Source organism: Anguilla anguilla, chromosome 13 (genome assembly GCF_013347855.1).
Source record: "Anguilla anguilla isolate fAngAng1 chromosome 13, fAngAng1.pri, whole genome shotgun sequence".
Taxonomy (NCBI): domain Eukaryota; kingdom Metazoa; phylum Chordata; class Actinopteri; order Anguilliformes; family Anguillidae; genus Anguilla; species Anguilla anguilla.
The window spans coordinates 41438657-41466561 of NC_049213.1; the positions used below are offsets into that span (position 1 = coordinate 41438657).

The following is a 27905-nucleotide window of genomic DNA, read 5'->3' on the forward strand; positions in this document are numbered from 1 at the left end:
CTGTAATGCACTATGTTCTGTAATGTGCTGGGTTTAGGTTCTGTAATGTGCTGGGTTTAGGTTCTGTAATGTGCTGGGTTCAGGTTCTGTAATGTGCTGGGTTCAGGTTCTGTAATGTGCTGGGTTTGGGTTCTGTAATGTGCTGGGTTTGGGATCTGTAATGTGCTGGGTTTAGGTTCTGTAATGTGCTGTGTTTAGGTTCTGTAATGTGCTGGGTTTGGGTTCTGTAATGTGCTGGGTTTAAGTTCTGTAATGTGCTGGGTTTGGGTTCTGTAATGTGCTGGGTTTGGGTTCTGTAATGTGCTGGGTTTAGGTTCTGTAATGTGCTGGGTTTAGGTTCTGTAATGTGCTGGGTTCAGGTTCTGTAATGTGCTGGGTTCAGGTTCTGTAATGTGCTGGGTTTGGGTTCTGTAATGTGCTGGGTTTAGGTTCTGTAATGTGCTGGGTTTGGGTACGGTAATGTGCTGGGTTCTGTTATGTGCTGCGTTTGGGTTTTGTTGTTCCCTCAGCTTGTCTCCCTTGCTCAGATCCCACTGAACACTGCACATCGCTGAACACTGCACATCGCTGAGCACTGCACATCACTGAACATCACTGAACACTGCCCATCGCTGAACACTGCACATCACTGAACACTGCCCATCGCTGAACACTGCACATCGCTGAGCACTGCACATCACTGAACACTGCCCATCGCTGAACACTGCACATCACTGAACACTGCACATCGCTGAGCACTGCACATCACTGAACACTGCCCATCGCTGAACACTGCACATCACTGAACACTGCACATCACTGAACACTGCCCATCGCTGAACACTGCACATCACTGAGCACTGCACATCGCTGAACACTGCCCAGCGTTGCTGCAGGATCTATAGTGGCGTTCTGCAGCTCCCAAAGGCCGTGCCCTGACTCCTGTGAGAACGCTGACACCTGCAGCTCGGGACGGGCCCGGGGAAAGAGGTTACCACACAAAAATGACAGGAAGAAAGGAGGAGTGTGGCGTGGTGAGGAGGAACACAGGAAGCCCCGCCCTGACGCAGGGCAGAGGTAAACGGACTGGCACAGCGAGGGTCGCAAGGGGGCCCATAGTCTCAGGGCTCACTCCTGCCTGACAAACTGCCCCTCATCCTCCTCATCTTCATCTTCATCCTCAATGGTGCCCAAAAACCCAGGAGCATCTGTTCTCTGAGAGGGAATGCTGTCGGGAATGCATATGGGAATGCTGTGGGGATAGAAGGAAAACGAGGTCACTGACAGAAGGATTGTGGGGGGGTTTACACTGGGGTAGCTGTGGATGGGGGGGGGTTATACTGGGGTGGCTGTGGGGGGGTTTATACTGGGCTGGCTGTGGGGGGGGTTTATACTGGGGTAGCTGTGGGGGGGTTTATACTGGGCTGGCTGTGGTGGGGGGTTTATACTGGGCTGGCTGGGGGGGGGTTATACCAGGGTGGCTGTGGGGGGGTTTATACCGGGGTGGCTGTGGATGGGGGGGGGGGGGGGTTATACTGGGGTGGCTGTGGGGGGGGTTTATACTGGGCTGGCTGTGGGGGGGTTTATACTGGGGTAGCTGTGGGGGGGTTTATACTGGGCTGGCTGTGGTGGGGGGTTTATACTGGGCTGGCTGTGGGGGGGTTTATACCAGGGTGGCTGTGGGGGGATTTATACTGGGGTGGCTGTGGGGGGGGGGTTATACTGGGGTGGCTGTGGGGGGGTTTATACTGGGGTAGCTGTGGGGGGGTTTATACTGGGGTAGCTGTGGGGGGGTTTATACTGGGCTGGCTGTGGTGGGGGGTTTATACTGGGCTGGCTGTGGGGGGGTTTATACCAGGGTGGCTGTGGGGGGATTTATACTGGGGTGGCTGTGGGGGGGGGGTTATACTGGGGTGGCAGTGTTATTTTATAAACCATAAGGGCTGTGCGCTACTACACAATATAGCGCATTTTTCTACAGCACATTAATTGGAGGCCGGTACAGCACACACACATGCAGGTACACAGCAACTTACATCCACCCACCGGCTTAACCCCGCCCATGACCTTAACCATACCCACCGTCTTAACCCCGCCCATGACCTTAACCATACCCACCGGCTTAACCCCGCCCATTACCTTAACCATACCCACTACCCAAAACACACCCAGCACCATAACCCTGCCCACCAACATAACCATACCCATGACCTTAATCCCACTCACCACCTGGACACCACCCTACACCCTAACCCCACCAATGACCCTAATCATAACAATACCCCCACAACAATAACCCCACCCACCACACTAACCCTGGAAACACAGGACAGCTGACCTGTTGATGGGCATCCATGAAGCAGTCTGGTGAGAGGGGCTAGCAGTTCTACATAAAACAGACAGACCGGTTAAGAAAGAGAGTACCTTACCGTACTGTACATATTCTGTGTATCATTCACCTGTAGAATGCCTTAATTACCCACTCCGCTCACTGTGTAAAGACACAAATTTGGAGCCAATTTAATCATCTTCAGTCATCTATGATACCTGCGCTTTCTGTTTTACTTAAAAATGTGAAAGAAGGAATTATCCTCAAAGAATGCACTTCCTTTCAAAAAGATGTGCACGCACACACACACAGTATAAACACAGACACACACACCCTCAGACAGACAGAAACACACACACAAACACACCAGTGGCTGGTCCGGCTTGGTGCAGGCCTCAGGTTGTGCGGTCCTCGTCACTGTGGGGGGACAGACAATATTCCAATGATGAAACCCCCTCCCACAGAGTGTGTTTTAATATCCTATCTAATGCCTACTGTACAGCACCTAAATCTGACAATTACAAATAATACAATGACTCAGGTGCACAAAGTTATTCATTTCGAATGAGAAAAAGTTCCATATCAGACACCAAAATAAAGCAATAAATTCCAAGTAATGGTGGACATGGCTGGGTCAGTGGACTGATCATTATTCACACTGAGTGTAGTCTGGGATTAGAGGGGGGAAGGTGAGAGTAGTCTGGGATTAGAGGTGGGGAAGGTGAGTGTAGTCAGGGATTAGAGGTGGGGAGGCTGAACACACAGGGATTAGAGGTGGGGAAGGTGAGTGTAGTCTGTGATTAGAGGTGGGGAAGGTGAGTGTAGTCTGGGATTAGAGGTGGGGCGGCTGAACACACAGGGATTAGAGGTGGGGAAGGTGAGTGTAGTCTGGGATTAGAGGTGGGGCGGCTGAACACACAGGGATTAGAGGTGGGGAAGGTGAGTGTAGTCTGGGATTAGAGGTGGGGAAGGTGAGTGTAGTCTGGAATTAGAGGGGGGAAGGTGAGTGTAGTCTGGGATTAGAGGTGGGGAAGATGAGTGTAGTCTGGATTAGAGGTGGGGAGGCTGAACACACAGGGATTAGAGGGGGAAAGGTGAGTAGTCTGGGATTAGAGGTGGGGAGGCTGAACACACAGGGATTGGAGGTAGGGAAGGTGAGTGTAGTCTTGGATTAGAGGTGGGGAAGGTAAGTGTAGTCTGGGATTAGAGGGGGGAAGGTGAGTGTAGTCTTGGATTAGAGGTGGGGAAGGTAAGTGTAGTCTAGGATTAGAGGTGGAAGGTGAGTGTAGTCTGGGATTAGAGGTGGGGAAGGTGAGTATAGTCTGGGATTAGAGGTGGGGAAGGTAAGTGTAGTCTGGGATTAGAGGTGGGGAAGGTGAGTATAGTCTGGGATTAGAGGGGCGGAGGCTGATCCTGGACCAGTAGCTGTTCTGACCTGCAGGGCTGCTGCTGCCACTGTGTGCCGCCCATGAGCCGTAGATAAACGCATCCTGCTTGTGTGGAGTCCCCATAGAAGAGAGACTCTCCTGTAACACACACACCAGTGAGACACACACACGCATGCACACACAAGCACACACACACACGCATGCACACACAAGCACACACACACACCAGTGAGACACACACACGCATGCACACACAAGCACACACACACACCAATGAGACACACACACACCACACACACACACACCAATGAGACACACACACACATACCAATGAGATGCGCACACACACACACACACACGCATACACACACACACACGCACCAGTGCAGTGTCGTACTCCTCCCCAGGCTCGTTCAGGTTCTCCTCCACCACGCTCCCGAAGCTGCTGCCACTGGAGGAGTGGGAGAGGTCAGCAGCCTCTGGGATAGAAGCAGCCCTGCAACAGAGAACAGTGCTGCACACCTGCGTCACCCAGGCAACCTGCATAGTGCATGTGTACCCACATATTACATCCTTTACAGAATACACACACACATATTACACCCCCTACAGACTACACCTGTACCCACATATTACACCCTCTACAGAGTACACCTGTACCCACATATTACACCCTCTACAGAGTACACCTGTACCCACATATTACACCCTCTACAGAGTACACCTGTACCCACATATTACACCCTCTACAGAGTACACCTGTACCCACATATTACACCCTCTACAGAGTACACCTGTACCCACATATTACACCCTCTACAGAGCACACCTGTACCCACATATTACACCCTCTACAGAGTACACCTGTACCCACATATTACACCCTCTACAGAGCACACCTGTACCCACATATTACATCCTTTACAGAATACACACACACATATTACACCCCCTACAGAGTACACCTGTACCCACATATTATACCCTCTACAGAGCACACCTGTACCCACATATTACATCCTTTACAGAATACACACACACATATTACACCCCCTACAGAGTACACCTGTACCCACATATTATACCCTCTACAGAGTACACCTGTACACACATATTATACCCTCTACAGAGTACACACACATATTACACCCTCTACAGAGTACACCTGTACACACATATTACACCCTCTACAGAGTACACCTGAACACACATATTACACCCTCTACAGAGTACACACACATATATTACACCCTCTACAGAGTACACAAACACATTACACCCTCTACAGAGTACACTTGTACCCACACATTATACACTCTACAGAGTACACACACATATATTACACCCTCTACAGAGTACACTTTTACCCACACATTATACACTCTACAGAGTACACACACATATATTAAACCCTCTACAGAGTACACACACACATTACACCCTCTACAGAGTACACTTGTACCCACACATTATACACTCTACAGAGTACACACACATATATTACACCCTCTACAGAGTACACTTGTACCCACACATTATACCCTCTACAGAGTACACACACATATATTACACCCTCTACAGCGTACACACACACACATAGTACACCCTCTACAGAGTACACTTGTACCCACATATTATACCCTCTACAGAGTACGCACACATTACACCCTCTACAGAGTACACCTGTACACACACATATTACACCCTCTACAGGGTACACCTGTATACACACACATATTACACCCTCTACAGAGTACTCACCTGTTCTTTGTGGTGGGCATCTCAGGCGAGCTCTGATTGGACGAGTTCTCAGACTTAGGGTCCTGCGACACGTGGCCACTGTCTGGAGTCTTCTGCATGCTGGGGGAGCACTCCCTGCGGGGAGGGGGGGGAGCAGTAGAACAGAATGTGAGGTGCAGGGCACAGATACTAATGAGACAGCCCACCAGCTAGAGCACAGCTGGCTTCTCGTCCCCAGCAAGAATCCCCACAGCCTTTACACATCCCCACAAGCAGGTCCTACATGGAACTGCAATGGATGTTCTGCCCATAAGATTGCCACTCGAATATTCATCTACTGCCCTACAGTGTAAAAACTGCCCTAACTTCCCCAAAACACAGAAACCTACCCTAATTGCCCCCACAGCACAGAAAACTGTCTTAAACTCTGCCCCAGAGAGAATAAAACTGCCCTAACGGTAGGTGCCTGCAGTAAGGAGGCACTGTGACCATTTTATTGCTGAACAATCTGTGGATTCCGCACTATCCATTTCCTGTGTTCTACCTCCTCTCTCCCTAATGGTCACCTCCTGCCCCACACCTCCTCTCACTGTCTGCAGCACTCACCTCCTCTCCTGCACCTCCTGTAGCACTCACCTCTTCTCACCGTCTGCAACACTCACCTCCTCTCCTGCACCTCCTGTAGCACTCACCTCCTCTCAAGCACCTCCTGCCCCACACCACCTCTCCCCATCAGCAGCACTCACCTCCTCTCCTGCACCTCCTGAATGTTCTCAATGCCAATAGCACTGCTCCTCCGGGAGTTATAGGCTCCAGATTTCTTCCGTGTTGGACTTTTCCCGGGGATGATTACAGACTGAAAACACACACACAGACATCAGCCTGAGGCATTATGAGAGGAACACCATCAGAAAATATCAGAAACATCATTTCAAAAGTCATTTCAAAACTCCCTGAATGTTGCTTTCAAAAACTTGACCTACTTGTCAGAAATAGGGTCTTTATCGGTTTATTTAGGTAAACTTTATAGACCGGCGGAATACTTCCCTTTAAACCGATACTGGTCTCAGCCCGTTTTAAATAATTTTTCTTCATTAACAAGTGCGCCAAAAATCTAAATAATAATTGCGGATATCGCTCTCTGCTCACAGGTAACAGTCTGATATAACTCTCTGCTCACAGGTAATAGGCTGATATCACTCTCTGCTCACAGGTAACAGGCGGATATCACTCTCTGCTCACAGGTAATAGGCTGATATCACTCTCTGCTCACAGGTAATAGGCTGATATCATCACTCTCTGCTCACAGGTAACAGGCTGATATCACTCTCTGCTCACAGGTAACAGGTTGATATCACCCTCTGCTCACAGGTAACAGGTTGATATCACTCTCTGCTCACAGGTAACAGGCTGACATCGCTCTCTGCTCACAGGTAACAGGTTGATATCACTCTCTGCTCACAGGTAACAGGTTGATATCACTCTCTGCTCACTGATATCGCTCTCTGCTCACAGGTAACAGGCTGATATCACTCTCTGCTCACAGGTAGCAGACTGATATCGCTCTCTGCTCACAGGTAACAGGTTGATATCATTGCTCTTTGCTCACAGGGTTACTTACAATGCCAGGAGTTCGGTGGGCCTCTGAAGGATTGTGGGTAAAGCTGCCACTGAGGCTGGTGGAGACCACGTTTGGCTTCCTGTTACTGAGGCCCATAGCGTCCATGGACTGGCTCCGGCTGCGAATCACACGCTGCAGAGAGAGGCCCAAACACACTGAGCTCGCACTGCTGAACTCCACCACCAGAAGGCAGTGTGCAGCAGGGACAGAGCCCAGATAGAGGGAAATAGAAGAAAAATGGAGAGAAAAAGAATGATATAAACTGGCAAAAATGAAGAAGAATGAGGAGTGTGTTAAGGCTGAATTAGAGGGTGAAATCTGAGAAAGGGTTTACGAAGGTCTTCATTCACACATATACACACACACACGCTTACACACACACACACACACACACACACACGCACACGCACATGCACACACACACGCTTACACACACACACACTTACACACACACACACACACACACACACACACACACACACACGCTTACACACACACACACACACACACGCGCACACAAACGCTTACACACACACACACACACATGCTTACACACACACACACACACACATGCTTACACACACACACACACACACACACGCTTAAACACGCACACAAACGCTTACACACACACACACACACATGCGCTTACACACACACACACACACACACACACACACGCTTACACACACACACACACACACACACACTTGTAAACTGGTACATTTTTAAATTGACTGTCAGTCTGCACCCATCAGAGCTCACAGCACTGGACCTCCTAATGGATACCTGAAAGTTTGGATCAACAATGGGATGCAATTTATATAGCACTTTTTCCAGCTATTACGGCTACACAAAGCACCACCCAGCTCATCAGGAGCCATTAAGGGTTAGGTGTCCTGCTGAAGGAAACTCCCCCAGAGGGCCGGGGATCGACCCCCCTTGCAGCTCTCTGACTGCCAGACGCCCGCCGCAGGTTAACGCTCCCGAGGGAAGGTCCTCACACGAGCGCCGTGCCAGGGTCAGCCGAATGTCATTACGCTCAGACGTCACTCAAAAGGCACACTGCACAGCTCACACTGCGAATAGTGGCAGTTGCACAGGCCCCGCCCCTGATTACCTTGAAAGACTCGAAGAAGCCGCCGCCCCCGCCGGCCCCGTTCTCCAGCCTGTCCTCGTCACCCAGGCCCATCATGGACTGGCTGTGCAGATGAAGCTCCTCATACAGAGTCTCCAGCAGGGCAGTCCGAGTGCGCTCCTAACACACACACACACACCATATACACACGCACACACCAAACACACACACGCGTGCACACACACAAACGCGCACACACACACACACCAAACACGCACACCACACACACACACCAAACAAGCACACACACACCAAAGACACGGACACACACACCAAACACGCACACACACACCATATACACATGCACACACACCAAACACGCACACGCGTGCACACACACACACCAAACACGTACACCACACACACACACACACCAAACAAGCACACGCACACAAACACACCAAAGACAAGGACACACACACACAAACGTACGCACGCACACACGCACAAACACAATAAGATAACTTAGAATACAGGCTTTTGTGCACTCAGAATAGAGATGTTTGAGCCACACACTCCTCTCACCTAACTCTAACCCTAACCCCCTAACCTAACCCTAACACTAATCCTGATCCTAACTCTAACCTTAACCCCCTAACCCTAACCCTAGCCCTAACCCTCTCACCTCCAGTTTGGCGAATTTCTCTGCTTTGTAACAGGCACACTCTGCATTGATGAGCTTCGTCAGCAAGAACTCATGGAACTCTGCTCCCTGAAAGCAGAGCAGAGAGGAGGTTCAGTGAGGGAGGTGAAGGAGCTGCAGGGGAGGGACGAAGGGAGGTTCAGGGGACCGAGGTAGGGAGGTGATGGTGGGGGATGTAGGGAGGAGCAGGGGATGGATGCAGGGAAGTATAGGGGAGGATGTAGGGAGATGTAGGGGAGGGATGTAGGGAGGTGCAGGGGAGGGAAAAATAAAGAGAAGTGAAACCAGACTTGAACTCCTTTTCTCCTGTGGACTGGAAGATAATCCAACTTTTCATTTATACACTTATCTGCTCATCCTGGCCCATTGTGAATCAAACTGGTGATGTGTGAACATCAATTGCTCTTGTGTGGTGACATTAGGGTGAAATTCTCAGTAGCAGACACTAGAGGGTCTGGTTCTTAATGAGTGCAGGTGAAAGTGAATGGCACTGGCTCACCTTTCTGAAGATGGCGGGATCTGGAAGAGCTGGCCTGAAGAAAGGCACGTCATCGCGCGCAGTCACAGACACCTGGGGGGGGGGGGGGGGGGCAGCGTCACAGTCAGCGTGTGAAGTGCAGCTATTACAGCCTGCTACACACAGCTCATACAGACAGCTACTACAGCCTGATACACACAGCTCATACAGACAGCTACTACAGCCTGATACACACAGCTCATACAGACAGCTGATGCAGCTACTACAGCCTGCTACACACAGCTCATACAGACAGCTACTACAGCCTGCTACACACAGCTCATACAGACAGCTACTACAGCCTGCTACACACAGCTCATACAGACAGCTACTACAGCCTGATACACACAGCTCATACAGACAGCTGATGCAGCTCTACAGCCTGCTACACACAGCTCATACAGACAGCTGATGCAGCTACTACAGCCTGCTACACACAGCTCATACAGACAGCTAATGCAGCTACTACAGCCTGCTACACACCGCTCATACAGACAGCTACTACAGCCTGCTACACACAGCTCATACAGACAGCTAATGCAGCTACTACAGCCTGCTACACACAGCTCATACAGACAGCTAATGCAGCTACTACAGCCTGCTACACACCGCTCATACAGACAGCTACTACAGCCTGCTACACACAGCTCACACAGACAGCTACTACAGCCTGCTACACACAGCTCACACAGACAGCTACTACAGCCTGCTACACACAGCTCATACACACAGCTAATGCAGCTACTACAGCCTGCTACACACAGCTCATGCAGACAGCTAATGCAGCTACTGCAGCCTGCTACACACAGCTCACACAGACAGCTACTACAGCCTGCTACACACAGCTCATACAGACAGCTAATGCAGCTACTACAGCCTGCTACACACCGCTCATACAGACAGCTAATGCAGCTACTACAGCCTGCTACACACAGCTCACACAGACAGCTACTACAGCCTGCTACACACAGCTCACACAGACAGCTACTACAGCCTGCTACACACCGCTCATACAGACAGCTAATGCAGCTACTACAGCCTGCTACACACAGCTGACATATAGCTAATGCAGCTACTGCAGCCTGCTACACACAGCTCATACAGACAGCTAATGCAGCTACTACAGCCTGCTACACACAGCTCATACAGACAGCTAATGCAGCTACTACAGCCTGCTACACACCACTCATACAGACAGCTACTACAGCCTGCTACACACAGCTCACAGATAGCTAATGCAGCTACTACAGCCTGCTACACTCAGCTCATACAGACAGCTAATGCAGCTACTGCAGCCTGCTACACACCGCTCATACAGAAAGCTAATGCAGGCGTTGCACTAAAGGACAGCGCGGTGGACATTTAAGAGGGGTAGAACAGTAAACGATTCTGTAGAAAGCTACAGAAGATTCTGCAGAAAGCATGGTACTGAGTATTGTGTCCAGACAGCGCTGGTTTATAGGATGTTAGATGGACAGTATGGTACAGGACGCTGTAGAGAATGGGACATTACAGGGCAGTGATAAGGGTGTATGAGCACACCGTACCGAGCCTGTGCTCCAGGCCCGGTCAGGAGGCATTACCTTATACAGCGCACTGCCAGAGCAGCCCTGCTCCACCTGCACCACCACGTACGCGTGCAGGAAGTTGGACGCGATCATGTCGGGCACGAAGGGCGTGTTCTCCTCCTGGAACACGATGGCCACGATGTCATTTCCTATATGGCGTTTCCTCTGCAGCTGCAACAGATGGCCAGACGTGTGTTACCATGGTGACAGACGAGCACGGCACCCCCCACACCTCATCGCTCTGTCCTCTGAGGACTGCGAACACAGCCCTTCACACGGTCGTCTCCCGGGAAACGGGCTGCAGATATCAGCCTCTCACGGTAAACATAACTATGACCTCACAGTCAACAGAACTATGACCTCACGGGACGCTCTGCTCTAAACCCACATGGGAAATGGCAAAGCCCTTTATCACATGTCGTAAACCCCACTGATAGAATGCACAGCACCTGCAGTTTGCACCAATTTATTAATGCTAATATTTGCCTTCAGGGCTGAACTCCCATGTCTCTTCATTATTTGCTGATTTAGGAGCTTTATAGCGCACTGCCTTGGAAAATGTTCCCCAGAATAATTAAGCAGCCGTTTAAAAGCTGGAGGGTGAAAGTACTGAATGAAGACGAGGGTGGTTCTGTAAGAGGAAGTAGGGAGGTGTGCACCTGTTGGGCGTCCCCCTCAGTGTACGGCAGCTTGGTGGACACGTGGAACATAATCTCCTTGTCGTGGAAGAGGGTGTAGACCGACTCGGTGCCTGTCTGTCCGTGAGTCACGTCCAGCCCGCCGCGGAATCTGGAGAACAGACTCATGGCGTAAGTCTATCGAGCACCACATCCCACAATCCTCCTGGGCACTGAGATTCACCCTTCACACAGCAGCCAAAGGCAGGCTTCATTTCCCCCCGCACCCCATAATGCCCGCTGCAGAGGCCCAGGCCCAGGGGTGCTGCCAGCGTTCTCAGGCCCCATGAGGAGATCCCGCCCCCCGCCCAGGCCACCCCCTCCCAGGCATTCAGATCGCTTTGAATCATCCCCTGCTCATTGGGTGTTGATATGACAACCAATCAGAAGCAAGGCCATATAACAACCATGTGATAAGAAAAAAACATGGCCAAGCCGCATGGCCAACCTGCTGATTGGCTGTCACAACACCCAACAGACACAGTAGTCTTAGATGTTTTTCAAATGGCCTCTGGAGTTTTGAGGTTCAGTATCAGTTTTTATTATTACAGGAAAAAAGACAATAATTCCAACACCCCACATGGCAGCAATGACTGCTATTGCACTCAAATATATTATATATTACACATATCATTTAGTAAATATGATGGTGGTTTATGGGCCAGCCCTACCTGTGAGCCTCAGGCTTACCACAGCCCTACCTGTGAGCCTCATGCTTACCCTTTGAAGTCATGCAACTGGATCTTCTGTCCCAGGAACTCCAGGAACTCCACAAAGGCGGGGCTCTCCTCACTGTTCCCAAACAGCTCCTCTTCGGTAGTCTGGCAACAAGCACAAACACATTCACAAACAGGAAGTTCAACAGGAAGTAAACCCTTAGAGGTTTAGAAAGACCACAAGACTGACTCATTGTGATATAATCATCATTATTACAATTAGCATGCTTTCCATAAAAAACCCAAATTATGCATTACTAGCCACAGAATCCATAAGATTATGATTGTACTCTCAGCAAATGGTAGAAGCTTGTAGCTTGACCCTAGGGATGAGTCCCAAATTGCCATAGAAACACAATGAAGAGCCTGCTCCTCCAAACATTGAATCATGTGGCTGAAACTCAGTATATAAAGCATGTAGAGGTTTAGTTGTTCAACCAAATATTAGAATGGGTGATCTAAGCATGATCTAAGTGACTTTGTGCTTGGAGTCAGACGTGGTGAAACAGCTGCCCTCCTGGGATTTTCATGCACCCCAGTCTCTAGAGTTTACAGACAGTGGTGCAATAAACAAAAAAACACCCAGTGAGCAGCTGTTCATTCTGTGAGCAAAAACACCTTGTTAACAAAGCCAACCCGAGGCAGGGATAAACATGGACAGAAATGCAGTCACACTGTCATCAGCTGCTGAAGCGTTTGGGCTAAAAAACAAAAAAATAAATCAGGCTTTTTACCCGTCACATGGCCTGGGAATATAGCAAATTTGGATATTAGCTATTAGAAACAAACGCATGTCTAGTCAAGCTCACATTAACGTTAATTGCCACACACGTGGTTAAAATTCCAGCATGCCCAATTTTGTACAGCAGGGAGTCAAATTCTTAATCCAGAAATCACTGCCATTCATGATGACCTCACCTGCCCAAACTTCTGATAGATGACCCCAAACTTGAAGTTGTTGCTGATAACGTGCTCGTCAAAGGTAACAATGAGCCTGGAGGCCTGAAATAGAGAACAGGTTACTCAGGGGGGAGGAGCAACTTATCCAGGGGGAGTGGCAACTGATCCAGGATCAGGGCTGTCAATCACCAAACCTGGGGAACCCCAGCAAAGCAGGAATAAAGGCTGCTTCCCCTTGACCAATCAGATAAGCTCATTTGACCCTACTGAAAGAACATTAAGTTATATTTATATTACATGCGCGTGTTTTATGTGTGAAGACTGCACTGCTCAGGTCATGAGGGTTCCAGTGGAGAAGGCCCCGCCCTCTGCTTGTGCATGGCCTACACCAGGGCTGATGCCACTGCTTTTCCTGTAGCCCTTACTGTAGCCACGCCCACATCACTGAGAGTGACAGCTTCATTACTACAACACATCAGGCCCAGTTCATACCTACCTTTGGGTACAGGACAGGGTAGAATCGGTCCACATTCACCTCCTCACACACCAGCTGGGGAAAAGAAAAAAGCTTTTAAACCGAAAGAATATTTGTAAATTTATTCAATAAATTGGCAATGTGGTTGTCTTTAACTTTCAGTAGGTAAGACATTAAGAAACTGTTACCATCTTCCATCTCCTAAAAATGAGCTCACTGGCTGCTGAGGACAAAGAAGCTGTGTGTGTGAGTGTGAGTGTGGGTGTGTGTGTGTGTGTGAGTGTGAGTGTGTGTACGCGTGTGCGTGTGTGCATCTGTGTGAGTGCGGGTGTGTGTGAATGTATATGTGTGTGAGAGAGTGTGTGTGTGTTTGCGTGTGACATGGAGTGAGTGAGTGACAGCAGTATGAGTGACTGGACAGGAGTGTGAGTGAGTGACAAGGAGTGAGTGAGTGAGAGGAGTGTGAGTGAGTGACAAGGAGTGAGTGAGTGACAGGAGTGTGAGTGAGTGAGAGGGAGTGAGTGAGTGAGAGGAGTGTGAGTGAGTGACAGGGAGTGTGAGTGAGTGAGTAACAAGAGTGTGAGTGACTGACAGGAGTGTGAGTGAGTGACAGGGAGTGTGAGTGAGTGAGTAACAAGAGTGTGAGTGAGTGACAAGGAGTGAGTGAGTGAGAGGAGTGTGAGTGAGTGACAGGGAGTGTGAGTGAGTAACAGGGGTGTGAGTGAGTGACAGGGAGTGTGAGTGAGTGACAGGGAGTGTGAGTGAGTGAGTAACAAGAGTGTGAGTGAGTGAGTGAGAGGAGTGTGAGTGAGTGACAGGGAGTGTGAGTGAGTGACAGGAGTGTGAGCGAGTGACAGGAGTGTGAGCGAGTGACAGGGAGTGAGTGAGTGACAGGAGTGTGAGCGAGTGACAGGGAGTGAGTGAGTGACAGGAGTGTGAGTGACTGACAGGGAGTGAGTGAGTGACAGGAGTGTGAGCGAGTGACAGCAGTATCTGGGTGCAGGTGCCCCATGAAGCCCCTCCCCATGCGGAGCAGCACAGTGGTCCCCACCTTGGCCATCTGCACCACGTTGGGGAATTCCGTCAGGCAGGATATGGGGATCACGTCCTGATAGGTTTTCAACTTCGACCTGAAAAAACAAAAACGCAAAAATGATGCTTCATATAAAAACTGGGAAAAATTACAACTAAATAATTTCTTGCTAAACTTAATCCTTCTAGCTTTCTTTTTTTCAGCTACAGATCAAATTCAGAAGAGAAATGGAGGGGCTATTCAGTTTCAGGAGAAACGTACAGCCAGTTTTACTGAAAGGACAGAATGAGGGGAGGGAGGGGCTCTCTGGAGTGATCTGCGTTTACACGGACGGACCCTGTGGGCAATGCACATCGGTCCCTGTGGGCATGGCGTTTGATAAATCAGTTCACAGAGCACCCCTTTTCCCGCTGCTGTTTGAGGGGTGACCCCACAGACCCACACCGCCACCCTCTGGGGTCCTATTAAAGGGCCTCTCTTTGGCAGTTCCCAAAAAAATCCAACGTCCAAATGCAAACGCAATATCCAATGAAATATCAGCATGAAAACATTTCACTGAAACCTGGGGGAACTCAGACACAAGGTGTCTGGGGGGAGACAGAATTACTGAAATAATCCCGTTTTATATCCACTCCTAACTGCGCTCATATAGAGTCCAATAAGGATCATATTAATCACTGTAACGGAGTACTTTACTATAGTTAAATCAGGCTATCAGAGTACTGTACTAGTGTTAAAAGCACTCTAACAAGTACTCATAGAGTTGAAACCAATAAGATTACTCCCAGTTAAAATGGCTCTAATATAGTACTAAAGCATTGCCCTGAAGGAGAAGGGGTAAAAGATGGACAGAAAAGCAAGGGATAGAGGTGAAAGAGTGGAGTGGAGGAGTGAGATACCTCAGGATCAGCCGGAGGTGCTCCTGGTCCCCAATGACATCATACCGCACGGAGAAGACCAGATGCCCCAGCACACTGTCCATGGAGTAGAAGTTAAAGTGTTCCTAAAGAGACCAGCAGACTCATCACTGAGAACCCGTCCCCTCCACACACGTCTGTTATCCCTGAGAACCCTAAAGTAGGCAGTATATTTCGTAAGAAGTAGAACTTTTTGAGCAAAACGAAGCAATGAGAACAATTGAAGAATAAATAGATGCGGTGTTGTGTGTTCGTATGGTGCAGTGTGCGACGGCCTCCAGGGAGAACTTTTGGAAAACTTCTTTCTTGTTCTCCGACCTCCCCCTCTCAGCTATTGGTCCAAATATCAAATGGTTGGTTACGTCACAGTTGAGAGTTCAGAGGGCAGACTTCACATGCTAATGTACGGAGAGTCAACGCCAATCTCTCTTCTGTAGAGATGGGGATTCTGAGTTCCCGCATGTTTGATGAATGGTGCTACTCGTTTCAGCAATGCTCTGGTGAATGAGAGGCATCAATTGTAAATGCAGTCCATTTACTATTTACCAGCAAGTCATTAAAACGCCTAGCACACATTCGGAAATAAGAGAAAGTGGCCCCCCTCGTCTAAACTCTGCATTTGCCGAATGTACAGACAAAACTCTCCATTCTCCGTCCTACTCTGATTTAGAGGGTGAACGTACCATCTCCTTCGCCTTTTTTTCAAGTTCTTCTTTCCCAAGTTCTACATGGACTAGCATCAGTAATACTCATAATTACACTGAGAGCACGCAAGTAAACAATGAAGGTGTTTCATTGCACGCTTTCTCTGAAGCAAAGAGAGATGTGGAAGGTGTCTGGGCTGGGTAAACTTGGCCATGCCTGGTGAGGAGAGGCTCACAGCTGAAGGATCAAGTAGGAGGTGTGTAAGAATATGACAGAGGTACTCACCTTGCCAAGGAAGTTCTTCCTGTAGATCATGGAAGTGGTGTTGGTTTCCAGCTGAACGCGAGATGGGGTTGAGGGCATGTGCTCAGGATTGGGGGCTTCCCCTAGCTCATGATTGGTCCCCTCAATCCAGTAGCCCCCAAACTGGGGCAGCAGGATCAGAGGGAAGGGGCTTTTACGACCCAACACCTGGTAACCACAGCAACAACAGAGGAAGTCAATAGGTTCCACCAAAACTGACACACGCACACGCACGCACGTGCACGCACGCACATGCATGCACGCTCACACACGCACACACACGTACACACGCACGCTCACACATGCGCACACTTCTCATTAGGGCATTAGAGCAGGTAGTCCCCTTGTGACAGAACACAACTATAAACAAACATGCTCTTATTCTCTCTGTAATGTGAGTGAACAGATGGATACTCATTTCAGATGCTGAAGAGGCTGCAGTACCTCATGTACACTGGGGTACGGAATGTAGTCTTCCTCAGTCTGCGGAGAAGAGAACACAGAGCTATCACTGTGTAATAATGACCCACAGAAGTCCAACATGGTTTAAGACGGTCGCTACAAGCTTTAAACGCCCAGGTGAGCGAGAGAGAGAGAAGGGGCCACTATGAGCTTTAAATACCCGGGCGAGTGAGAGAGAGAGGGTCGCTACGAGCTTTAAATACCCGGGCGAGTGAGAGAGAGAGAGAGGGTCGCTACGAGCTTTAAATACCCGGGCGAGTGAGAGAGAGAGAGAGGGTCGCTACGAGCTTTAAATACCCGGGCGAGTGAGAGAGAGAGAGAGGGTCGCTACGAGCTTTAAATACCCGGGCGAGTGAGAGAGAGAGAGAGGGTCGCTACGAGCTTTAAATACCCGGGCGAGTGAGAGAGAGAGAGGGTCGCTACGAGCTTTAAACGCCCTGACTTGGAGCCATTTGCAGACAGAGAACCAGCTGCTGGATAATAGGGACGTACTTTGAGAGGAGGTGGAAGGCTGCTTCTGTCTCCATCCATTCTGCAGCCCTGCAAATGAGGAAGCATTACATACAATTACAGTACTACATTTACATTACATATACATTACAGTACTACATTTACATTACATATACATTACAGTACTACATTTACATTACATACACATTACAGCACTACATTTACATTACATATACATTACAGTACTACATTTACATTACATATACATTACAGCAGCGTTTCCCAACCGGTGTGCCGTGGCACTCTGGTGTTACGTCAGGTGTGCCGTGTAAAAAAAATTTTTTATGTTCAAATGAATTTAAAAAACTTAAATGAACAAATCCCATTCACAAAAACCAAAATAAATGTCATTAAAATGTATAGCTTAATTAAAACCCCAAAAGAACATTTAGGCCTACGTGCGTGCGTATGTGGATGGGGGCTGCAGGGTGTTTATTTTTTATGCTTTTGAGAGTGGTGTGCCATGAGATTCTGTAAATTTGAAAAGTGTGCTGCGGAAGGAAAAAGGTTGGGAAATGCTGCATTACAGTACTACATCTATATTACAGTACTACATTCACATAAGATTTACATTACAGTACTATGTTTACATTACTTTTACATTGCATTTTCATTACAGCATCACATTTACATTACAGAACTACATTTACATTACATTAATATTACAGCATTACATCTACATTAAAATGACATTTTTAGAATATTCAAATGTGGCTATTCAAAGGGAGACCTGAGCAGTTTTTCAGGAAGTGTTGAATGAATGAACCCTGCTGTGCTCAGCATGGGCAGAGTTAAAATGGCAGTTCCCCTTTATCAGAGTAACCAGCAGCGCTGTTCCCTCCCTGATACACGAGGATACTCAGATCTGGGGGTGATCAGTGCCCCTGTGGTGATCTGGGGGTGATCAGTGGCCCTGGCTGATCTGGGGGTGATCAGTGCCCCTGTGGTGATCTGGGGGTGATCAGTGGCCCTGGCTGATCTGGGGGTGATCAGTGGCCCCGGCTGATCTGAGGGTGATCAGTGGCCCCGGCTGATCTGAGGGTGATCAGTGGCCCTTGCTGATCTAGGGGTGATCAGTGGCCCTGGCTGATCTGAGGGTGATCAGTGGCCCCAGCTAATCTGAGGGTGATCAGTGGCCCGGCTGATCTGGGGGTGATCAGTGGCCCAGGCCGATCTGGGGGTGATCAGTGGCCCTGTGCTGGGCAGCTTCAGACACAGGGTTCATCACTATGTGTGCAGATATATGACCTGAGATCTGAGTCTCTATCAGTGCAAGTTGCATTAGATTAATGCCATAAAGCAGAATTTTTGCTAAATTTCCCGGGGGGTGGGGGGTGGGGGGTAGAGAGAAGAGGAAAGAGCATTTAAACACAAGAGCATTCTCCTCCCTGCACCAGGACAGGAGACCTTCTGCATACAGACTCATAAAATCGATAGCGTGCTACCAGCCCCTGGCTATGAGAGCTTCTGTACCAGACCATACCAGAACACCTCAGTGCCCCAGAGGACCAATCTGTGGCTCTTAACTTCCACACATCACACTGCCAAAGCAAAACACAGACTTCTCTGGGAAGCCATTCTATTTAACACACTTCCCAAAAACTGCTCTCACAAAACAAACTTGCCCACATACAAAGCTCTTTTCATGGGAGAACAACAGGCAGACATAACAAGTGAATATCGCGGAGTGACCGGAATGCTTTTCAGAAATCAGTTTCGAGAAGTATCGAGGCCACTCTTTATCAAAGACTGATATTTATCTTCCTGCGCACCTGAAAGCACCTTCAAAAACATGCAGACAAAAGGACAGTGGATAAAACAAACAAAGGAGCAGAGTTTAAATGAAACAGGCTGCAGTGTTCTGTTCTGAACACGTACAAATGCAAACAAGCGAGTGGGCTGACCTGTGTGTGTGTGTGAGTGTGTGTGAGTGTGTGTGTGTGTGCGTGTGAGCGTGTGTGTGTGTGTGTGAGCGTGTGTGAGCGTGTGTGTGAGCGTGTGTGAGCGTGTGTGTGTGTGAGCGTGTGTGTGAGCGTGTGTGTGTGTGTGTGTGTGAGCGTGTGTGTGTGTGTGTCAGCGTGTGTGTGTGTGTGTGTGTGTGTGTGTGTGTGTGTCAGCGTGTGTGTGTGTGTATTTAAACAGGCTGACCTGTGTGTGTGTATGTGTGAGCGTGTGTGTGTGTCTGTGTGTAAGAGGGAGTGCATGTGATCATGCATGCATGCATAAATGCACAGCAGTTCTTACAGTACATATCTACTGCAGTAATTATACACACTGCACAGTTAACACTGTGATAAGTGCACTTATCGCTCAAGCAAACTACTTTACAGCTCTTTCAAACAGAGCGACATTTGCACAGGCAGACCCTGGTGGCCAGCTTGCCTCACAGTGCATGGGCACTAAGGGTCGCCCCGCGGTCTGAAGGGAAGGCCTGCGCTTACAGGAGCTGTGGGCACTAAGGGTCGCCCCGCGGTCTGAAGGAAGGCCTGCGCTTACAGGAGCTGTGGGCACTAAGGGTCGCCCCGCGGTCTGAAGGGAAGGCCTGCGCTTACAGGAGCTGTGGGCACTAAGGGTCGCCCCGCGGTCTGAAGGGAAGGCCTGCTCTTACAGGAGCTGTGGGCACTAAGGGTCGCCCCGCGGTCTGAAGGGAAGGCCTGCGCTTACAGGAGCTGTGGGCACTAAGGGTCGCCCCGCGGTCTGAAGGGAAGGCCTGCGCTTACAGGAGCTGTGGGCACTAAGGGTCGCCCCGCGGTCTGAAGGGAAGGCCTGCTCTTACAGGAGCTGTGGGCACTAAGGGTCGCCCCGCGGTCTGAAGGGAAGGCCCGCGGTCTGAAGGGAAGGCCTGCTCTTACAGGAGCTGTGACCGTCTCCAGCCTCCCCGCATTTCGCCTTAAACGCCCAGGCGTGCGTGAGAGGGAGAGAGAGTATCTGTGTTTTTTTATTATTATGTAATGCTTTGGCAATATTTACTGTATGTATTTCATGCCAATAAAGCAAATTGAATTGAATTGACGGAGGGAGAGAGAGAGAGGGAGAGGGAGAGGGACAGAGAGAGAGAGAGAGAGGGCGGGGGAGAGAGACAGAGAGGGAGTGGGAGAGAGGGGGAGAAAGAGAGGGAGAGGGAGAGGGAGAGAGAGAGCGAGAGAAAGAGAGAGAGGGAGAGAGGGGGAGAAAGAGAGGGAGTGGGAGAGAGAGAGAGAGAGAGGGAGAGGGAGAGGGAGAGGGCCGCTACAAGCTTTAAACGCTCTACAGCAAGCATCCAGAACATTCCACACCGGAGAGAAGGAAGCCTGTTTTCCGCCTTAAAGCAGGCAAATAAATCAACCTCTCCACACCATGCAGGGCACACAAAGGCCTTATAACATAACAAGCACAGCAAACACAGGGCACAGAACAACAAGGTCCATGTCCGCAATAAAACAAACGAAAATCAACAGTCTGGAGCAAGTTCTTGACCTACATAAATGAGCTATGTAAACCCAGACTTGCTTCAGAATGACTGAAAAATCAATTAGAAGCAGGAAAGAGGCTCAAAGCAGCTCCTAGCACACATACACACTACACTGCAGGAATATTGTCCAAAAAAAGAATCCAAAACACACCACGTGACAAAAGGTAATGGCTGTTTTTCATGGCTTGGGTTAGGTCCCTTAGTTCCAGTGAAGGAAAATCTTAATGCTACAGCATACAGTCACATTCTAGATGATTTTGTGCTTCCCCAACAGTTTGGGGAAGGCCCTTTCCTTTTTTCAGCTAGGCAGTACCCGCGGGCACACAGCGAGATCCATATAGAAATGGTTTTGTTGAGAACAGTGTGGAAGAACTTGACTGGCCAACACAGAGCCCTGACCTCAACCCCATCCAACAACTTTGGGATCAACTGGAAAGCCAACTTCGAGCCAGGCCTAATCACCCAATCAGTGCCCAACCTCACTAATGGTTGAATGGAAGCAAGTCCCTGCAGCAATGCTCCAACATCTAGTATAAAGCCTTTCCACAAGAGTGGAGGTTGTTATAGCAGGGTTGGTGGATGAGATGTTGGATGTCAGGTGTCTAAATTTTTTTGGCCATGTAGTGTATGTGTAGTATTAAATATGTTAATTTTTGCACTATTTTATCAATATTTAATTGTGTGTTCATCAAAAAAATATTATTTCAACTGTACAATTACAACAAGTCTGTTGTCCTCCATAAAGATTGATTTACAACCTAAAACTGTATATTTGTTTATAATTTTTAATAAACACAGTAAAATTAATCTTTTCATATCTAAAACCTCTGGAAACACAAATTAGCCATCCAATCGACTTTGGAGTTACCTGAAGTATATTTTCTTTACTTTAAACCACCGCAAAGCCAGAAAATGGGCATCAACACAAAAAACTTGAATCAATAATATGAAAATGAAATAAACTCAAAAACTCCAGAGTGAGCTATCTGTGTAAAATGCTCAGAAAGGAGAAGTCTGGCTTTTCTCGTAGCATAGCAGCTCACAAATATGAACAACTGCACAGGAGCAATTTAGCTTTACATTCATGTATTCTAACCCACAGCAGTGTGTAATTTACTCTGGATAATGAGAGCTTCTCGAAGGGGGAGGGGTGAGTGAATAAACGCTGCACTCAGTAAACAGCTGGGTCATGTGACCCTTTTCTCTCACTCAGCCCTCACTGCACTCAGGAACATTCAAACCTCAACTTCTCCCATTTCTGTAAGAGTCCTGTACGAAAGGGTTGGGAAAATGGGCCAGTCCTCTGGCCAAAGGCACTGCATTTCTGTACATAACATCATGTATATGTGTGCATTATGTATATGACAGTATGTATATAAGTACATTATGTATATAACAGTATGTATATGTGTGCATTATGTATATAACAGTATGTATATAAGTACATTATGTATATAACAGTATGTGTACATTATGTATATAACAGTATGTATACATGTACATTATGTATATAACAGTATGTATATGTGTGCATTATGTATATAACAGTATGTATACATGTACATTATGTATATAACAGTATGTGTATATGTGTGCATTATGTATATGACAGTATGTATACATGTACATTATGTATATAACAGTATGTATATGTGTGCATTATGTATATAACAGTATGTATATAAGTACATTATGTATATAACAGTATGTATATGTGTGCATTATGTATATAACAGTATGTATACATGTACATTATGTATATAACAGTATGTATACATGTACATTATGTATATAACAGTATGTATCCATGTACATTATGTATATAACAGTATGTGTATATGTGTGCATTATGTATATAACAGTATGTATATAAGTACATTATGTATATAACAGTATGTATATGTGTGCATTATGTATATAACAGTATGTATACATGTACATTATGTATATAACAGTATGTGTATATGTGTGCATTATGTATATGACAGTATGTATACATGTACATTATGTATATAACAGTATGTATATATGTACATTATGTATATAACAGTATGTATATATGTACATTATGTATATAACAGTATGTGTACATTATGTATATAACAGTATGTATACATGTACATTATGTATATAACAGTATGTATATATGTACATTATGTATATAACAGTATGTGTACATTATGTATATAACAGTATGTATACATGTACATTATGTATATAACAGTATGTATATAAGTACATTATGTATATAACAGTATGTGTATATGTACATTATGTATATAGCAGTATGTATACATGTACATTATGTATATAACAGTACGTGTATATGTACATTATGTATATAACAGTATGTATACATGTACATTATGTATATAACAGTATGTATACATGTACATTAGGTATATAACAGTATGTATATGTGTACATTATGTATATAACAGTATGTATACATGTACATTATGTATATAACAGTATGTATATATGTACATTATGTATATAACAGTATGTATACGGGCCCCAGGGTGTATGGGGCCTGGGGTTACAGGGCCTGGGGTGTGGTCACCCTTCACCGATCTCAGGACTGACCAATCAGGCTGCTGGACAAGTGGGATGCAGCCAATGGGAATGGAGAGATGAAGGAGAGATGCAGAGATGGAGGAGAGATGAATGAGAGACGGAGAGATGCAGGGTTGAAGGAGAGATGCAGAGATAAAGGAGAGATGGAGATATGAAGGAGAGATGGAGAGAGGGAGAGATGAATGAGAGATAGAGAAATGGAGAAACAGGTGAGACAGAGGGGTGAGTTCTCAGAGGGGAAGCCTGAACACAGGGGGAAGTGAGCGGTTTCTCACCTTCAGGAGGGGGGGGGTGGTGCAGAAGGCTGATGGCGGGAACGGTGGGGGTTCTAGCTGCTCAGACAGGCGGGGGATCCTTCCATCCTGCTTCCTACAAACAGCAAAAACAGCAGGAGCATTCAGCAGCACATCAAAGGCCTCCCTGCCATCAATCATTCTGTCCACCACCATGGTGACAGTTAGACTCAGCTCGGAGGAAGCTTGTGCAGCTCGCTGGCTGCCAGGGTGACAATGGGGCCAGAAGAGCAGGTTCATGGGTGTAACCGTAGGAACGCCTGCTGCACTGATGCCAACAAAGCCTCAGGATTCTCCCCAGATCAGCTGTTCAGCCTGATACTGATCCTTTATTGGATCTGCGACACACGACATCTCAAACTGGACTACCGGAGGGAAAGGTTGCCGAGCGCCTCCAAACAATTTTCATTGTACCTGGTGCAAGACCATGTACAGAAAGCTCCCACATTAGCCACCTCCGGCAGTGCCACCTCGGGCAGTGCCACCTCGGGCAGTGCCACCTCCGGCAGTGCCACCTCGGGCAGTGGTTCTCAGACTGGCTCCTGGGGACCCCGTGCATGCTGATTTTTGTTAGTCAGTCTGTTTAAGTTTTATAATTTCCCCCTTAAACTCATCAGCACAATGCAGGCCAGCTGGTTCTCATTTTCTCTGCTGCCCAGCTCTTCGTTATCTAGCAGACGGTGGGCTTTAGGGCTCAGGTCTGCACCTATCCACCAGTTAGGAGCCTAAAGATGCACCTCAGTCTAATGTGATCGGCAAAAAAAACGGCCCTCATTTAAACAAAAACATTTGCAGTACATCTGCAGATCACCTGCTGATCACCTGCCAATCACCTGCTGATTACCTGCCAAACACCAGCTGATCATCTGCGTTACACCTGCTGATCACCTGTATTACACATGCTGATCACCTGCCGATCACCAGCTGATCACCTGCTGATCACCTGCATTACACCTGTTGTTCACCTGCATTTAGAATGCTCCATCTCCTCTCTCACTCTCTCTCTTCACCTCCCTATCTCACTCCATTTCTCTTTCTCCTCCGAGGCACAGCCGGCCAATCTGTAGTCTGACTGTTTGATGGTGTAATTCGGTTTGCTTTCATCACCTCTCTCGGTCGATCCACTAAACCTCCAGACCATCGTGCGTGTGCTCAGACGAGCTGGTACGGCGGAGCGGAGGAAGAGGAAGGCAAAAAGGAAAGGAAGCCACCAGGCTCTACATTTCCATCAAGTTCCAAAACCCATGAACAGACAGATCTTAATGCTCACTGAAAATCACTGCTGCTCTTCAGAGTCAGCTGCCCCCACCATTAAAGCCAGAACTGTTTAAACTGCACACGTATGATGGTGTACCGCCTGTTTCTTCAAAGTCTCTACAAAAGCAGGCCATTCATTCACACCCTATTTACACAGCCCCCCCCCCCCCCAGATTAGACCATCTTCTCACATTTCAAACACTGCAGATACAGCTGGTCTGACTGAACCTGGGGACATGCTTGTCCAAGCAATAACAGGAAGGATGCAGTTTCAAATTCCAGGAAGAAGTTTGCTATTGTCCCCTTTAGGACTAACGTGTTAAAACTGAACTGCCACAGTAAATATATAAACATATAAATAGAAAACAAATTTTGAATTATATTGCAAATTATGAACTTAAGTCACCCCATATAAGGGAGTGTGCCAGGCACACGTATGTAATAAAATGTTCAGCCTGTTACTGATCCTTTATTGGATCTGCAACACACAACATCCCAAACTGGACTACCGGAGGGAAAGTCTGCATTCATAAGCAGGCGAGCACCTCCATTTGACAGTTACTGCTGGGAATTCATTTTCATTGTATCTGGTGCAAGACCAGATACAGAAAGCTCCCACATTAGCCACCTCCAGCAGTGCCACCTTGAGCAGTGCCAGGTGTAATAAGGGAGTGTGCCAGGCACAGGTGTGTAATGCTTTTAAACCATAAAATGTGGTTTCACACAGTTACCGGTTGAAATATGCAAACACACCCACTTCCCAATGGCACAACACACCCTGGACTCTTTTCCTAATCTGACAAGTCTTTCTAAACGGGTTTAAGCAGAAGAGGAAGAGCTTGATTTTAAGCCTGAAAGTTAGCTCTCAGTGCAGATCCCAGTTTGGAGATCACTGCCCACATTCCTGCATCTACATTTGCACACTTCAGCCCTTTCACAGACGCCAGCACAGAAGCAATTAACACAAATTACATTCAGCACATTTACAAACTGGACGTTTACTGCACATTTCAGGCTCTGTCCCAGCAGAGCCTCACCAGGGCACTGAACCTACAGCCCAGCACCCCAAACCACTCCTGCACTGTTCCCACACTGTCCCAGCACTGTTCCTGCACTGTTCCAGCCCTATTCCTGCACCCGTTCCAGCCCTATTCCCGCATTGTTCCCACACTGTTCCAGCCCTATTCCAGCCCTGCTCCTGCACTTTTCCACACTGTTCCAGCCCTGTTCCCGCACTGTTCCAGCCCTATTCCCGCACTGTTCCAGCCCTATTCCCGCACTGTTCCAGCCCTATTCCCACACCGTTCCAGCCCTATTCCCGCACTGTTCCAGCCCTATTCCCGCACTGTTCCAGCCCTATTCCAGCACTGTTCCCACACTGTTCCAGCACTTTTCCACACTGTTCCAGCCCTGTTCCCGCACTGTTCCAGCCCTATTCCCACACTGTTCCAGCCCTATTCCCGCACTGTTCCAGCCCTGTTCCAGCCCTATTCCCGCACTGTTCCCGCACTGTTCCAGCATGATTTCCACACTGTTCCTGCACTGGCCATTTCACACCCTGTGATCCCCATTCAGACACCTTTCCAAACCACACTCACATACCGCAGCATGTGCACTGTCCCCAGGTCGACCGCACTGTCGACACACACACCCCCGCCCCCCTTCCCCCACCCACCCCCCCCCCCGATCGGGCCTACCGCAGCGAATGCACTGTTCCCAGGATGATGTCACCCAGGCTCTTTCTTCGGGCGCTGGGCCCCGTCCCATTGCTCCCGATTCGGCTCATGAGCGCATCCCAATCTACGTCCCACTCTGCTCTGTGTCCTGCTCTGTGTTCTGCTCTGTGCTCTACTCTGTGCTCTGCTCTGTGCTCTGCTCTGTGTTCTGCTCTGTGTTCTGCTCTGTGCTCTGCTTTATGTCCTGCTCTGTGCTCTGCTCTATGTCCTGCTCTGTGCTCTGCTCTATGTCCTGCTCTGTGCTCTGCTCTATGTCCTGCTCTGTGCTCTGCTCTGTGTTCTGCGCTGTGCTCTGCTCTGTGCTCTACATCGGTGTCCTGCTCCTCCAGATGCACAGCTCAACTAGCGAGGGAAGTCCCGTCCTGTGAGCCAACTCAACAGGAGGAGGCTGCAAACAAAACGCTCCCCCCCGCCCCGCTGATTCGCAGACACTCTCTGCCCACCCACACCCAAAGCCACGCCCGGTGTAGCCTTACCTGCCAGTCAGCAAAGCCCGGCAGCTATTGTTTACAGAATGTTCTGTCTGCCACACCCTCTTTAAAGACACAAAACCAGTTCCAAACAGCTCAACCACCTGCTGCAGCAGGTCTGTTCCCTAACCTGCACAGGTGTGTGCTCTACGAGGACCCCCACAGGTAGCCTTCCTAATCTGCACAGGTGTGTGCTCTACGGGGACCCCCACAGGTAGCTTTCCTAACCTGCACAGGTGTGTGCTCTACAGGGACTTCCACAGGTAGCTTTCCTAACCTGCACAGGTGTGTGCTCTACGGGGACCCCCACAGGCAGCTTTACTAACCTGCACAGGTGTGTGTTCTACAGGGACTCCCACAGGTAGCCTTCCTAATCTGCACAGTCCCATAGCCTGTTTTTATAGGCTAGACACAGCAGGCATTCAACAGGCAGTTATATTTAATTGCTTCAGCCGGTGAGATGACAGGAAGGTTTCTGAATTTTTAAGGTGACTGTGGAAACAGGACTGATCAATGCACTACAGGGGCTGTTAGCAGCTGGGATTCCAATCAACAGTAGA

The 27905-nt window shown here is 48.3% G+C and overlaps 1 protein-coding gene across 8 annotated transcripts in view; it reads right to left on the reverse strand.

The window, feature by feature from the left end:
• Positions 1 to 392: 392 nt before the first annotated feature.
• si:dkey-166d12.2 (rap1 GTPase-activating protein 1) overlaps positions 393 to 27905 on the reverse strand; it is a 66682-nt gene continuing 39169 nt past the window's right edge. For 4 of the 8 annotated variants that reach the window (XM_035387958.1, XM_035387956.1, XM_035387953.1 and 1 more), the window contains 22 exons: positions 23865 to 23958; positions 17544 to 17591; positions 17034 to 17072; positions 16572 to 16757; positions 15624 to 15727; positions 14743 to 14821; positions 13713 to 13766; positions 13235 to 13318; positions 12321 to 12421; positions 11583 to 11712; positions 10939 to 11094; positions 9338 to 9409; positions 8821 to 8907; positions 8178 to 8315; positions 7058 to 7189; positions 6183 to 6292; positions 5458 to 5571; positions 4078 to 4210; positions 3744 to 3834; positions 2676 to 2725; positions 2318 to 2365; positions 393 to 1231 (listed from right to left, as the gene is read on the reverse strand). In XM_035387958.1, coding sequence (XP_035243849.1) covers positions 2357 to 2365; positions 2676 to 2725; positions 3744 to 3834; positions 4078 to 4210; positions 5458 to 5571; positions 6183 to 6292; positions 7058 to 7189; positions 8178 to 8315; positions 8821 to 8907; positions 9338 to 9409; positions 10939 to 11094; positions 11583 to 11712; positions 12321 to 12421; positions 13235 to 13318; positions 13713 to 13766; positions 14743 to 14821; positions 15624 to 15727; positions 16572 to 16757; positions 17034 to 17072; positions 17544 to 17582 — 1908 coding nt within the window. In that variant the 5' untranslated portion in view covers positions 17583 to 17591; positions 23865 to 23958 and the 3' untranslated portion in view covers positions 393 to 1231; positions 2318 to 2356. Of the gene's footprint in view, positions 1232 to 2294; positions 2366 to 2408; positions 2471 to 2675; positions 2726 to 3743; positions 3835 to 4077; positions 4211 to 5457; positions 5572 to 6182; positions 6293 to 7057; positions 7190 to 8177; positions 8316 to 8820; positions 8908 to 9337; positions 9410 to 10938; positions 11095 to 11582; positions 11713 to 12320; positions 12422 to 13234; positions 13319 to 13712; positions 13767 to 14742; positions 14822 to 15623; positions 15728 to 16571; positions 16758 to 17033; positions 17073 to 17543; positions 17610 to 23864; positions 23959 to 27905 lie in introns of those variants that run through there. The other 4 variants (XR_004761960.1, XR_004761959.1, XM_035387954.1 and 1 more) reach the window with 4 other exon arrangements.